This window comes from Chenopodium album, chromosome 16 (genome assembly GCF_948465745.1).
Source record: "Chenopodium album chromosome 16, dcCheAlbu1.1, whole genome shotgun sequence".
Taxonomy (NCBI): domain Eukaryota; kingdom Viridiplantae; phylum Streptophyta; class Magnoliopsida; order Caryophyllales; family Amaranthaceae; genus Chenopodium; species Chenopodium album.
In genome coordinates this window covers 48,142,837-48,155,154 of record NC_137849.1, presented here as the reverse complement: position 1 = coordinate 48,155,154, position 12,318 = coordinate 48,142,837, and the positions used below count along the sequence as shown (strand labels likewise).

The window sequence follows — 12,318 nt, the reverse complement described above, 5'->3', positions numbered from 1 at the left end:
TTTTAAGCATCTGACCTCTAAAATAAGGTGAGATTTAACTGAAAGTTATATTATACATGGCAAAAGTAATAGAATATGGAGCCGAACACTTTTATTAGGGACATCCGTACTCTTATCAATCAATACATAAACAGAGGTATACAGACGAAATATATTGATCCAGGCTTGTCAACTGCCGGGAGCAATCACAGTCCTCGTGGCTGCATCCTAGCTTCTAGCTTCTATGTACAACCGCGGGGGATGCTATAATTCTAATATAACTGCAACGACCAAAAATGCTACAGGAGAAAACCAAAGAATGAATGATACACTATTGCTGCTCCTACACATAATACAGAGATCTAAACCCTATAAAGTGGAAATTGTCATTTAAGGTAGTAGGGCTCTTTGCCTAGGTACTGCACCAATAAACATTAATAACACCCTCAAAAGCCTATGAAACTACGTTGGGATGAAAGCTTACGACATTACAAGTTTGCCATCATATCTCCTGAAATTTTGGAACAGATGAGAGCCGTTCCTCCAGTTCTTCAACCAAATCATGGTACTCGGCAAATGTTGGTTGCGACTACATTAACATGGGAAACAATAAGATACGAACAATTAACCGATTGTCATGATGTGCATGTTTTAAGGATACCAGCAAGGCTCAGAAAATTTTTTTGTGGCTTCATACTTTTTTTGTTTTTAGGAAAGTTTTGTGATTCAATCAATTCCAATGGTGGTCTAATGAGTATCAAATCTATCAATGTATTCATTGTATTGCACAGGGACAAGTGAGAGGTTTCCATGTGCATAATTTTATATACTTTATATACAACTCTTTTCAACTCAAATAACACATGCAATCTCTGGAACAAAATGTGCATCTTTTTAGTTGGAGATTTTTTTCCCTCTATATTTCTGCGTGATAGAAAGGAAAAAAAAAATTCTCACCACATTTCTTTCCTAGACAGAGAGAAGGATGCATATGAAAGTATTTTTCCATGTTTCTTTCTAACTTGTATGCGGGACTGCGGGAGTATTACACCACTTCTATTTAATCTGAATCTCTAATTCTTCCCTTTTAATGATTCTATACACAACAGAAGTTTGATGTAATCCATATTTGATGTCACAAAGAAGCATACCTGAAGAGTGATGCAATATGCTTTCCAAAGACGCGCATCATGCCGAAATAAATCAAAGAGTACCTGAGGATGATCGGATGAATTCTTTAAGAAAAACTGTACTGTCTCATCTTCATAGAACAAGAGGCACTACCCCAAGACAGAAAGTGGAATAACCCTATTATTTGCCTTCAAATGCAATTCAATTATATAATACAATCAAAGATACTTGATTACATAAAATGTGCTCTGAGTCACAATCGCAAGCAGATATTTTTCAAAACGCAATAACCCTATATGTTTACACTGACTTCAAATACTACATCAAGTTATGTGTTATACCTCAGATCTTCTCAACAGAGTTGCAAGGACAACAATCCATTCTTTAAATTTGACAGAGCACATGTGAGCCAAGAGGAATTCAGCATCCAACCGACTCTGGAGTGTACCCATATGAAGCTACAGATGTCAAATCAAATTCAGGAACCATGAGAAAAATAAAGATAGAGGGCCCGCCGGGGGGGGGGGGGGTGTAACACTTAACACTCAAATAACCAATCAGGGTAGAAAAGCCGGTAGTAAGTTTCACAAACACAGATATATATATACCTTTTGCCCAATGAGTTCAAGACCAGAAGCAAAATTTTCTAAATGAGCACATCCGTATCTTTCTCGTTGGAGGAAGTCCTGTTCAAATGCAAGTCACAATAAACAGAAGATACAAGAAACAGAAGAGTGGATCAGGCATTGAGTCATTGACTAATGACTAAGTCTGACACAGTAAGCTCTAAGAAGCTGTAAACATTAAAAACGCAAATGATAAAGTAAAAAGTAATTAACAACACTGTAATAAACACCATAGCTCACTCACCACCACATCAAACTGAGTGCCCTTCACAAATGCAACAAGTTTTGACAGCTCCTTCCCTGACATTAAATAGCTAGCATGGCTTTCCAAAATATTTCTTACAGAAGTGACATGCGCACTTTGTTCTTTATGTGAGCTGCTGCACCAAAAGTAACAGCCTCACTCAGAAATTTAAACTCTGAATCAAACACTAAACTACAAGGATGTAGGATAAGTACATTACCTCTTGGAATCAAAAGGCTGCTTCTTTGAAGAGAAAAGAAACAAACCCAAAAATCTAGGTGAAACCCCTTCTTCAGTCGGTGCCTGCTCATACTCTCTTCCAGATCTCAGCAAAAACCTCACCTGAAATGCAGTTTTTATTTAGCATTTTTTCAGGAAAAAGAGAAGTGTGGAAATTGGTAAAGGTGAGATGAGATGAGCTCTGTAAAAGTAACAGCCGATTCAAATTACTTACCAATTCCCCAGCAAGTTCATACAAAGAATCATCAAGAGTTGCCTGCAAGGTAAAAAGGTTCCCAATCAGTTAAAGAGGGGTGACACTTGACGGTAAGGTGAAGAAAAATTATTTACGAAGTATTATTGATAGAATTCTACTTCAAGTACCTGTAACAAGCGCAAGGCACAGTACTGGCTGACAGCAGGACCTTCAAGTTTGGCAATGACCTAAGAAAAGTTAACATGTATGAGATGCAAAAACAAGGAACTTGAAATCTACAAAACAATAAACGAGTACATTGAAAGTAAGACTACTTTTCCATAAACAAGAGGTTTGGAGAAGCATGCTCCAAAAAACAAGCACACAATATAATTTCTTACAGACGTAACAAAGGACAAGAGAGCACCTTGATTCCACAACACAAGAAGATTCCTCAGAAAGAATTTCTTCGAAACCACAAAATTATGCAAAAGTAAACAATTATTGTATAAAACCAAAAATGAACTTACGAGCACATAGCAAGCTGCAGTTTGGTACCATCTTCTCTGGAAGCACTCCTCGAACAACCTGTACAAAAGAGTTGTAACAAATTAACCTTACAGCAATTTGGTTACCAGGCTGATGAACAGAATAGTAATTAAATTCTAATGTTGATTTATTGATGATCTTGCCTGTTGCAGACAATGTATTCTTATTGGCAGGAAGCCAGGAAATAAACCGTAGAAGCATTTTAAGAAGTGATGTCGGCTGTTTTTAATAGAGTTGGTAGGTAACCTAGATTGCAAGGAGTTATGTCTACATAATGATCTATGCTTTTGATGAAGCACTAAAGAGTAGAATGAGATGTAAATGAGCCCATTCCTAAAAAGTGGGCCTTGCTCCAAGCCTGATGCAAATTTCACATTTGAAGGGTTTTGGTTTCTTTTTAACAGGATGTGGTCTTCTAATTTTGTAAACAATATCAAACAAAAATTAATTAATAACCAAAAATAAATTCACTGGATGTTCGCCAAAGGATAATTGAACAATAACAGAAGGTGCATACTCTGTTGATCTACCAGCTGCAGAAAATAAATCCGCCCAGTGTCGACCATCTGTTTTCCTAGCAACACTCACTACAACATTGTGATATTCAGGAAAATTTCTGATCAAGTCACATGTCTTCTCCAAAAGAGATACAGGCTTTTGAATGGAGACTGCCATCTGGTTTTTAATTACGTTTTGCCTGCAAAAAAATGTTTGAGACAATTTCACACAGCCAAACAGTGTAACAGCAAGGAAAACAGAGCATACTGCAACAACAAAAATTCAACAGTATAACATGGGTTGTAGACTTGTAGTACTAGGTTCAATAATAAAACAAATTCCAAAAAAAGGAAAAAAAAAAAAAAAAAGGCATAGGCCATATTTTATAGGTATCACTTTACACACTTTGAGTTACAAGTTTAACGTACCACAAACTGTCCTTAACTATTTGAATTTAAATCTGGAAATATTGTATAACTCGAATTGCCAGTGACATATGCACCAAAAATTCATAGAGGGGTATATAATGTACCTACTGCTTACAACAGTTGAGAAGAGATATTAAAGACGTTCTCAATCCCTTTAACCAAAAAAATTGGCCACGACATTTGAGAGTCACTTTAAGCAAAGTGCATATAAAAAACCCAAATTCTCCACTAAAAAGGATTAATAAAGAAGTATGAGAAAGCTCCATTCTAATTTAATACATACTATATATTTAACTTACACAGCTATAACCTAATCAGGCGAAACAGTTGTGTAACTACAGCATAGATATATAATACTCCGTATGACATACACATGTACAACTAAGATTTAGGGTTATAATTTCTACAGACTAAAGTACCTTGAAATCTCAGCTTCAAATACTGTAAAAAGTAGCCACTCAAGACAATGGGAGAAATGGGGCTTTTCTGCTGATAATTGAGCCAGCTTTAAAGCTTCCTCGATCTTATCCCTCTGCATAAGTAACAAAACAATTGATGAGACATGATCAGGAAAGAACAGATATAAGAAACCAAGAGAGGGAGGGGGTGGGGGGGGGGGGGGGAATCCTAATGAAACAACAGAAGAAATTACAAGCGTCATTCTAACTAAAAAGAGACCTTAAAGATATGTTTACAGTGACCGCCAAAAAATCAGTCACACATATATACCTATCATACTCTACAAACTTGTAGTGTAGATTATATTTCATCAATCACTGTCTTTCAATAAATGCCAATATTCAAATGATCATGATCTAATAACAACAGCAACAAGAAGCCACAACTAAAATGCCACCCAATTTATTGTTTCACTATTCTAGACGGCTTGGAGAGAGGGGAGGGGGGGGGGGGGGGGGGGGGATTGCAATAATAGCAGGATTTTACGTTCACGTTATTTTCAAAATGCTTCCTATACCAGATTATAATTCTTAAATGGTGTTTATGACCATAATTCCGTAAACGCATAAAATAGATCGGCTCTAAAAGTCCACCCCAACTAATTGAAGAATAGAAGCAAGGGATACCTGAAGGAGGTGACGCAGCAAACAATGCAATATAGTTTGTGCCTGGGGAGATGGCTCGAAACATGGAAACTCCGTACACGCAGAAAATGACAATCTCTGACAAACACCAACCACTACTCCAGCATTTGGAAGAAGTCCCAGAGGATAAATTTCACGATCAAACTCAAGATCAGGATCCAGCTAAAAAAAATTGAAATCATTATAATCAACAGCATAGAGAAAAAATACGAAATTATTTCTCACTTCATACTGTCTAAATATGAAGTGAATTCAACCAAAGGGAAACAAGAAAGAAAACAGAAAATCAAAAGAATTCAAGGTAACAAAATGGCATAATAATATGGACTATATAACAAAAAATGAAGGGAACATGTGATGTTGATGATAGCGACAAATTTAATACTCTCTCTGCAACCTGCTAATTGTCCAACCTTCAAACTACACAATTTGTTCAGACTATCCTATGCCATGTGTTGCAATACTGGTCCTGCTTGTTGGATAATATCTAGAAACATCGTCATAGTTCCTTTCTACAGCCTTTTTTTACAATAAACCAAGGACTACTTCTGTAACATACAAAGTTGAGAAGGCATAAAAAGACTTCCATTTTCATTTGATGTTGGCTAACAGAAGAAAGAGGATAGAAGCATATTCATTCATTGTCACAGTAGGCATAACAGTAGTCAATATTCTCGATAAGAGGTCAAACGAGCAACATTTAGAAACAGCATGCATGCAACCAGTGACCTCAACAGCTGACACAATGTACTTTTTCATTATTCTATTCATCCCCTTTTAACTTATATCAGAATATATGTCAATACCTGCAAGAAGTCCTCCTGTTTGAAAGGGTCAACACCTGGAGATGGATACCAGACCTGTAAAAGTTAACTTCCAAAATATTTTTATCAGAAATCTAAACATACAACGGTGCCAAAATGGCCTAGGAGACTAGGAAAAAGGTTGTCATAAAAAAGGAAAAGCTTCAATAGGACCACAAAAATGGGAAATTATCACCTGCATTCCTCGATGACCATAATCCAACCAAGTAATCTCTTCAATGAGATTTTCTTTGTCATCTGATAGGCCACATGTAACCCAAAACAGTTCAACAGAATCTGTCAACTCCAATTCATGCCCATCATCCATATCTAGAAGGGACATCTCCCCATTTGCACGCAATATCAAACATCTATCAAACAGAAAGGACTTCCATAAGCGTTGTTTACTGAAGCGATACTTTGCTTTAATAGGTATTTGCCTAATAAGCATAAGCAATATTTTGCTTTTCAACACTTACCTCACAGGCTCTTGCGATGACTTGTGTTTTACTGAAGTATAATCCTTATAAAATTGAACTGGTATGAAGCGCATAGATGCCGGAGGGCTCTTTGCAGTCATGATAGAGAGCTCACGTACTGTAGAAAGCTGTTTGTCATTTTATCACTTGAAATTGCATGAAGACAATTTGAATTCTAAAGGACTGTAATATGTGAATAATTATTATAATTATGAACAAGAGTATACAATGAAGACGGTTTACCTGTAAATTTGGATTACTTATAGGGGTCAGTTCACCAGATAATTTCACATGGTATATGTGGACATCAAAAGGGCGATAGGCAACCAGTATATAATCTTGATAAACATCCATGACTATCGGCTTTGTCAGCAACGTTTTTTTACACAATAGTGAACTTTGATCAAGATGATATCTAGGATAAAATAGCAGCTCATACCTGCAATTGATAAATCCACAAAAACTGTTTACTACTATTATTCGAAACAAATATGATACATGATTCCACAGACAAGCATGAAGATAGACAACAGATCACCCCGCTGGATTTTTTAGTAAATATATGTTAGGGTGACATAAGCTGCTAAGAGTTACTGACTTCATCTTGACTGTCACATAACTCTTCATATGAACTCAAATTCAAGAGAAGTTACATATGTTACTGATACCCAATTCAGAAGTGTTACGCATTTCCCAGTACCAGCCTAGAGCAATGTCAGCATCCAACAGAAGAGAAAACAAAGAACAAAGCAAATAAAACTGTGACATATGATAGCATTTCCAGAAAAAAGGATATGGCATACAATTATAAGAATATCTTAATGAGCGGAAGGAGTTCCCTCAGTAAGTTGGTATTCAACCCGAAATAATATGGACAGACTTTACTAGTTTACTCCATTCAAGAGATTCCAAAGTTTAAACATGCTTCCTAATCAATCATCATGATCGAGGAGACCGATTGTAATCCATAATCATGTACTCAAACTTTTTAGGTAATAAACCAGCGGGCCAAATATAGGTTACACAAGTTACATCAAAGTACACCCCTCTAATCTGAATGTCAATTGAATGTAAATTAATGAGGACCTAATTACCTAAAACACTTATTTATGTCCGTTAATCTAGTCAGGATCTCGTTAGAATTTGTTCTATTGTCCATTCCTAAGTCGAAGTTTCTCCTTATTTGAGGATAGGCAGTTATAAATCACTAACAGAATCTAAAAGGAATAGAGATAAAATCTCACGTGTTAGATGAGCTGACATAATTGCAGACAACAACAATTTTCCCCAGCCACAACAAACCCTTGCATTCGATTTTCAGTTCTTGTGTAACATCTCCAAAGAACCGCCATTTTTTCAGACGTACGTCATACAATATCATTCCACGAAGACCAGCAACTGCCAAGAATGTTCCATCAAAGCTAGCTGCCACATGTAAAACTGGCCAATTCTGAGAGATGTACGAGACCTGGACAAACACGATGTCAGAAAGGGCCACATCATAGACAAAATATGAGTGGCAAGAAAGAAGACAAGTAAAGCACATAACTGGAAGATTAAGGTGCAACATTTTAAGATCATCTGTCTCCTCAGACTGAACAAGAAGAACACGATCTTCACCATAGATCACTTGACGAACAGAGGTTGAGCCTGAAACTCCTCTGTTAAGACAGCATTTACCAAAGGAGAATGCAAGAATTCTCTCTGAACACTTTTCCTCCACCGCATACAACTTGTATCCATGTTCATCCCAGTGTATTGTTGCTGCACCAGCCATTAAGGGCTCAGATTTCCGATCGGAGTTTGTCTTAGGTACTGGGGAAGAGATAGAGCTCAAGCCAACTTGACGGATAGTTGACATTAAGCGACAGCCTGAGACAGACCAAACTGTAAGCCCTCTAAGCTTCCATCCAACTGCAAAGGCAGAATTATCAGGTGTCCACGCGATACAACTAACAGGACCAGTATCCTCAGTAGAATACCTGCAGAAATGATCGGTAATTAAAGCCACTGTCATCATACCAGTGCACGCAATAATTCGAAATGAGACTAGACCAGCATCCAGTCCACTACAAGTGAATTAGCCACAGCAATCATAAATCTATTACACAGACCCATCACCATTCTCAAAGTACAGAGATACAGGATCTACCAACGGAGACTTGATACACAATCATGTAGTCAAATTTCCAAGATAAGCAACATAAAAAGGCTTACCCCCAATCATACAATGAAACACTACGCATTAGTGAACCAGATCCAGCCAGGTCATACAACTCAACAACCCCTCTTCTAGTACCAACTGCAAGAATTTGCTGATCAGAAGCTACTGAAGCACATACAGCATCACCTGAACCAAGTATCTTTTCAGCTTTTATAGAGTCAGCTTGCTTAAGGCCCCTCTTGCTTACAGAACACTGTAAAAGCTTCCCATCAGAGAAAAGAACAAATAGCATCCTCAATAGCAATGAAAGCTCCAACCCCACAATAGAAGAAGGTCCAGAGAGTGTTGGGTCTATATGATTTACTTCTGGACTTCTTCCAGTTGCACAGCCATTTTCAAAACAATTAGGTGCCCTAATGATCTCATTATTCTCACCAATACGGTAGTCAACAATAGAAGCTCCACAGAACTGCAAAAACAACCGCATAGAGATTAGAGTGGATAGTAATAACAGTCATCAAACCACATTTGTGGGCATGCAGATGACTTGCAGTTGTAGCAACCTAAAATTACAGACACATGTAAGCTGAAAAACCTATACAGTGTGGCCTGGGGGTGATTCAGCCAAGAATTAGTAAATTGTTGGCAATAGAAGCTAAATGCACTGATAGCTTACCTCCCCTTTCCATGATATAGTATACAAGGAACCATTAGAGAGTCCAATCAGCAAATGCTTATTATCACATACGATATTGCTCCTGGGCAGGGAAAAAACTAATCAGAAACCAATTAGAAAAGGTTCAATGAAACACTTATGAGCAGTATATTAAGACATCCAAGTATTACTGTTTGCAGGATGCACATTAAATGGTTTGCGAAACACTGGGAAAAAAATCGTCAAAAATTACATAATACTCTTATTCATAGATTAGGATTAGTTAACTTAAAGGTCACCCACTTTCATTACGTCCCCTGACCTTTATAATAATAATAATCCACATGGCACTTGAAGATGAAAAGAAAAATATAAGCAGGAGAAAGTTTCATAAAAAGTTTAGGATATTGTATAATATCTCCAAGCCAAGCAGTAAAGGTCGGTGCTTACACTGTTAAATCCTTGACAGAGAAAGGGACCTGCTCATTCAGGACAATATTAATGTTTGCAAGAAACAGTGCTGATGGCTGCTTTCCCCCAAATTGTATTCTTTTATCAGAAAATTGCACCTTAAATATGTGAAGGTAGAAAGAAGAAGTCTGCAAGGGAAGAAAGAAAAGTTAAAGACAGCAATATTATGTACTTATTTTGGACATCAAACCACAAATGCAAGCAAAACCCATAGATTGCCACAGAAACAGAATCTAGTATCTCCATAGTAGCACATTCTATCACCACAGCCTACTTTTCCCCTTCACTGGCTTTAGCTTTTCCAGCAAAGGATATTACTAGTATTACATTTCTACTCTCAAAGAAAGCACAGTCGAAGCCAAGACTAAGAGATAGGCATATACTAATTATGCAGCAAATACTAATTTCATTATACCCATCATAATAAGCACGCTCACGTGAATACGTGGTTTTAAACTCTTTGGTACCTCTTTATCACGCACTGGCACTTCTCGCTGCTACCATGAATTAGGCTTTTAGGCTAGCATAACTAATTCCATAAATCCAACAAACTTGTGCCATCTCATCCTGTTACGTTGAAATTTCTCCTCTATAAGTAATTACTTCTTACCTTAAGGGTAGTATACATTCCTTCCATGCTTTTTCGTGATGATAATAATTCCATCACATACATACAAGGTAGCCCTCCTTCCACAGTTTTTTAGGTAGATAATAATCCTATCAAATTCATAGAAAAACTCTAGCCATAGTAAAATTCTTCTTCAAGTATCACTGACAGATTTTCCCTATATATCCTTTACAGGAAAGAGCCACTGTACCAATAGTCAGCAAAACACAGTATCTAAGTTCCTTAATGTTGTGTCACTAAAATACTAAATCAATTTGCCACTACTAATAGACAAATGATCTTGACTACCATAGTACCACTAACCAATTAGTTTACAACCTACCAACAAGCACTAAACCCATTAAGACAGCTTATTAGATCGTAAAAATACATATTGTACTCCTGCAACATTCCAATCCAAAAAGTATAGCAAAAAACCTGGACATAATGCTTAAATATTCATCATAAGATAGTGAGATGTATTCAGCCATTCAGCTGCCAACCTAAACAAATGTTTAGTCTATAATTAAGGATTGAGGTGCTACATATCAATTAATCCTATTTCATCTGTACATGGGATAACCCAAAGGTCGATGGAAAAATCAACTTAAGAAACCAGAATGCTTCAAATACTTGGGTGGAAAACACAAGAAAGTGCTTAAAACAATTAAATAAATTAGAAATCAAAGAAAGAATTAGAAGAGAAGCAAACTCACAAGAACAGCAACCAATTTTGCATCTGGACTCCACACAGCCTGAATATTCTCACCTTCTCTCTGGATTGAGCTTGAATCCCTTTTATACTTCCCTAATCTCACTTTATGCTAATCAAACAATACAAAGGACATAAACCATGTCAGACACAGTAAAAAGCATATAATCAGATCACAGTCGCAAAAAACAAAGCAAATAGTGCAATTCAACTCTGCCTCAATTCTCATGAGTCTAAACTAGTGCAACCATTCACATGATAACTTCTTTCTTCTCTGAAATCACAATAAAATTTCATGAACTGAGTTTACCAAGTCACTAGGATAGTCACATTGCCATGCTTTTACACTATTGTGGCAAAGTAACAATTCCAAAGTAACTACGATGCGTCTACACTCCAAGTCAGACCGTCAGAATCCATACAAAACTACACCGCCACTATCCACTCATCAATGTGTAACAAAATTCTAACAGCCGTAGCTCGGCCAACTAAACTTCACCTATTCAACATCCAACAGTCCAGATGTTGCTGCTCACGCCCAACATTTCAGTTCAACATCCATACAATAATCCACAACCACAATTGGCATCAATGTATACCAAAATTCAAACTTAAAGTGACAAAAACAGCAAAAAAATCCATCAAATTCAAACTCAGCCTACTGAATTCACATTTCAAATTATAGAAAGGACAAAACTAAACTTATATGAGTAGTTACCAATTTCCAGAAATTCTACAAGATCAGCAACAATTTAAAACAAAAATGCCGGCAACGGCAAGTAAATTACCGAATTCCGCAAGAAAAAATCAAAAATTACGGAAAAATTTGTTAAAATTTACAAAAATTGAACTGAATCAGAAAGCAATTTAGAGAAAATCAGAACCTGAGAAGAACTCCAGAGTTCGAGATGAGAAGGAGCGACAACGAGCAACAATCGATTGATAACTTTAAGATAAATAATTCGTTGAGAAGAATCAGAAATTCCTGATTCAATAGGCATTACATGCGGCCATCCATAAGCCATATACATTTTGGATCGTCGTAAGAGAAGAACAAAATAATGGAGGAGAGAGAAAACTAGGGTTCGAAGGAAGAAATTGAGAGCATAGTTTCAGTGAAGAAGATGAAGAAGAAGAAGAGGAGACAACGATCTGATTCTCAGCAGTTGAGAGAGGAGGAGATGGATCTGATGAATCTCCTGCCAAAAATCATAATCAAAATCTTTCTCTGTTTTTTTTTTTTTTTTTTTTTTTTTCTTTTTTTTAAGTTGTTGGGGATTAATGTAGCCATTGGGCCGACAGAATTAGCCCGGTTGAACCACAGGGTGGATTGGGCTCGTTGAGAGTTGAGCCGTTCTGGCTAGGTCTGGTTCATAGGATGGTCGTGGACTCGTGGGGCAAAATTGTGTTATGTCAAAACAGTGCAATTTATCATCTGGCCTTAGGTCCAATTT

The 12,318-nt window shown here is 36.9% G+C and overlaps 1 protein-coding gene across 4 annotated transcripts; it reads right to left on the bottom strand.

Moving 5' to 3' along the window:
• Window positions 1-31: 31 nt before the first annotated feature.
• Window positions 32-12,083, bottom strand: LOC145585739 (uncharacterized). 4 transcript variants are annotated; one of them, XM_081642450.1, is made up of 23 exons: window positions 11,749-12,083; window positions 10,869-10,976; window positions 9,525-9,673; window positions 9,096-9,177; window positions 8,473-8,888; window positions 7,805-8,237; window positions 7,500-7,723; window positions 6,499-6,694; window positions 6,256-6,383; window positions 5,973-6,147; window positions 5,780-5,833; window positions 4,956-5,135; window positions 4,290-4,402; window positions 3,462-3,641; window positions 2,926-2,983; window positions 2,584-2,643; window positions 2,435-2,476; window positions 2,201-2,322; window positions 1,981-2,116; window positions 1,719-1,796; window positions 1,452-1,568; window positions 1,131-1,193; window positions 32-568 (listed from the first exon to the last, which is right to left on the bottom strand). In XM_081642450.1, the coding sequence occupies exons 1-23, from the start codon at window positions 11,893-11,895 to the stop codon at window positions 482-484; spliced, it is 3,348 nt and encodes a 1,115-aa protein (XP_081498576.1). In that variant the 5' UTR covers window positions 11,896-12,083; the 3' UTR covers window positions 32-481. The 4 variants fall into 4 exon arrangements, with proteins under 4 accessions (XP_081498576.1, XP_081498577.1, XP_081498574.1 ...); XM_081642451.1 differs by having other exon boundaries at window positions 1,981-2,113; XM_081642448.1 differs by having other exon boundaries at window positions 7,500-8,237.
• Between the last annotated feature and the right edge of the window lie 235 nt (window positions 12,084-12,318).

Coding starts and splice junctions, on each gene's coding strand:
- LOC145585739 (XM_081642448.1), bottom strand. CDS start 11,895: ATGTATATGGCTTATGGATGGCCGCATGTAATGCCTATTGAATCAGGA. Junction 6,148..6,255: donor TCATCGCAAGAGCCTGTGAG/GTAAGTGTTGAA, acceptor TCTGTTTGATAG/ATGTTTGATATTGCGTGCAA. Junction 2,477..2,583: donor GTGCCTTGCGCTTGTTACAG/GTACTTGAAGTA, acceptor TTTACCTTGCAG/GCAACTCTTGATGATTCTTT.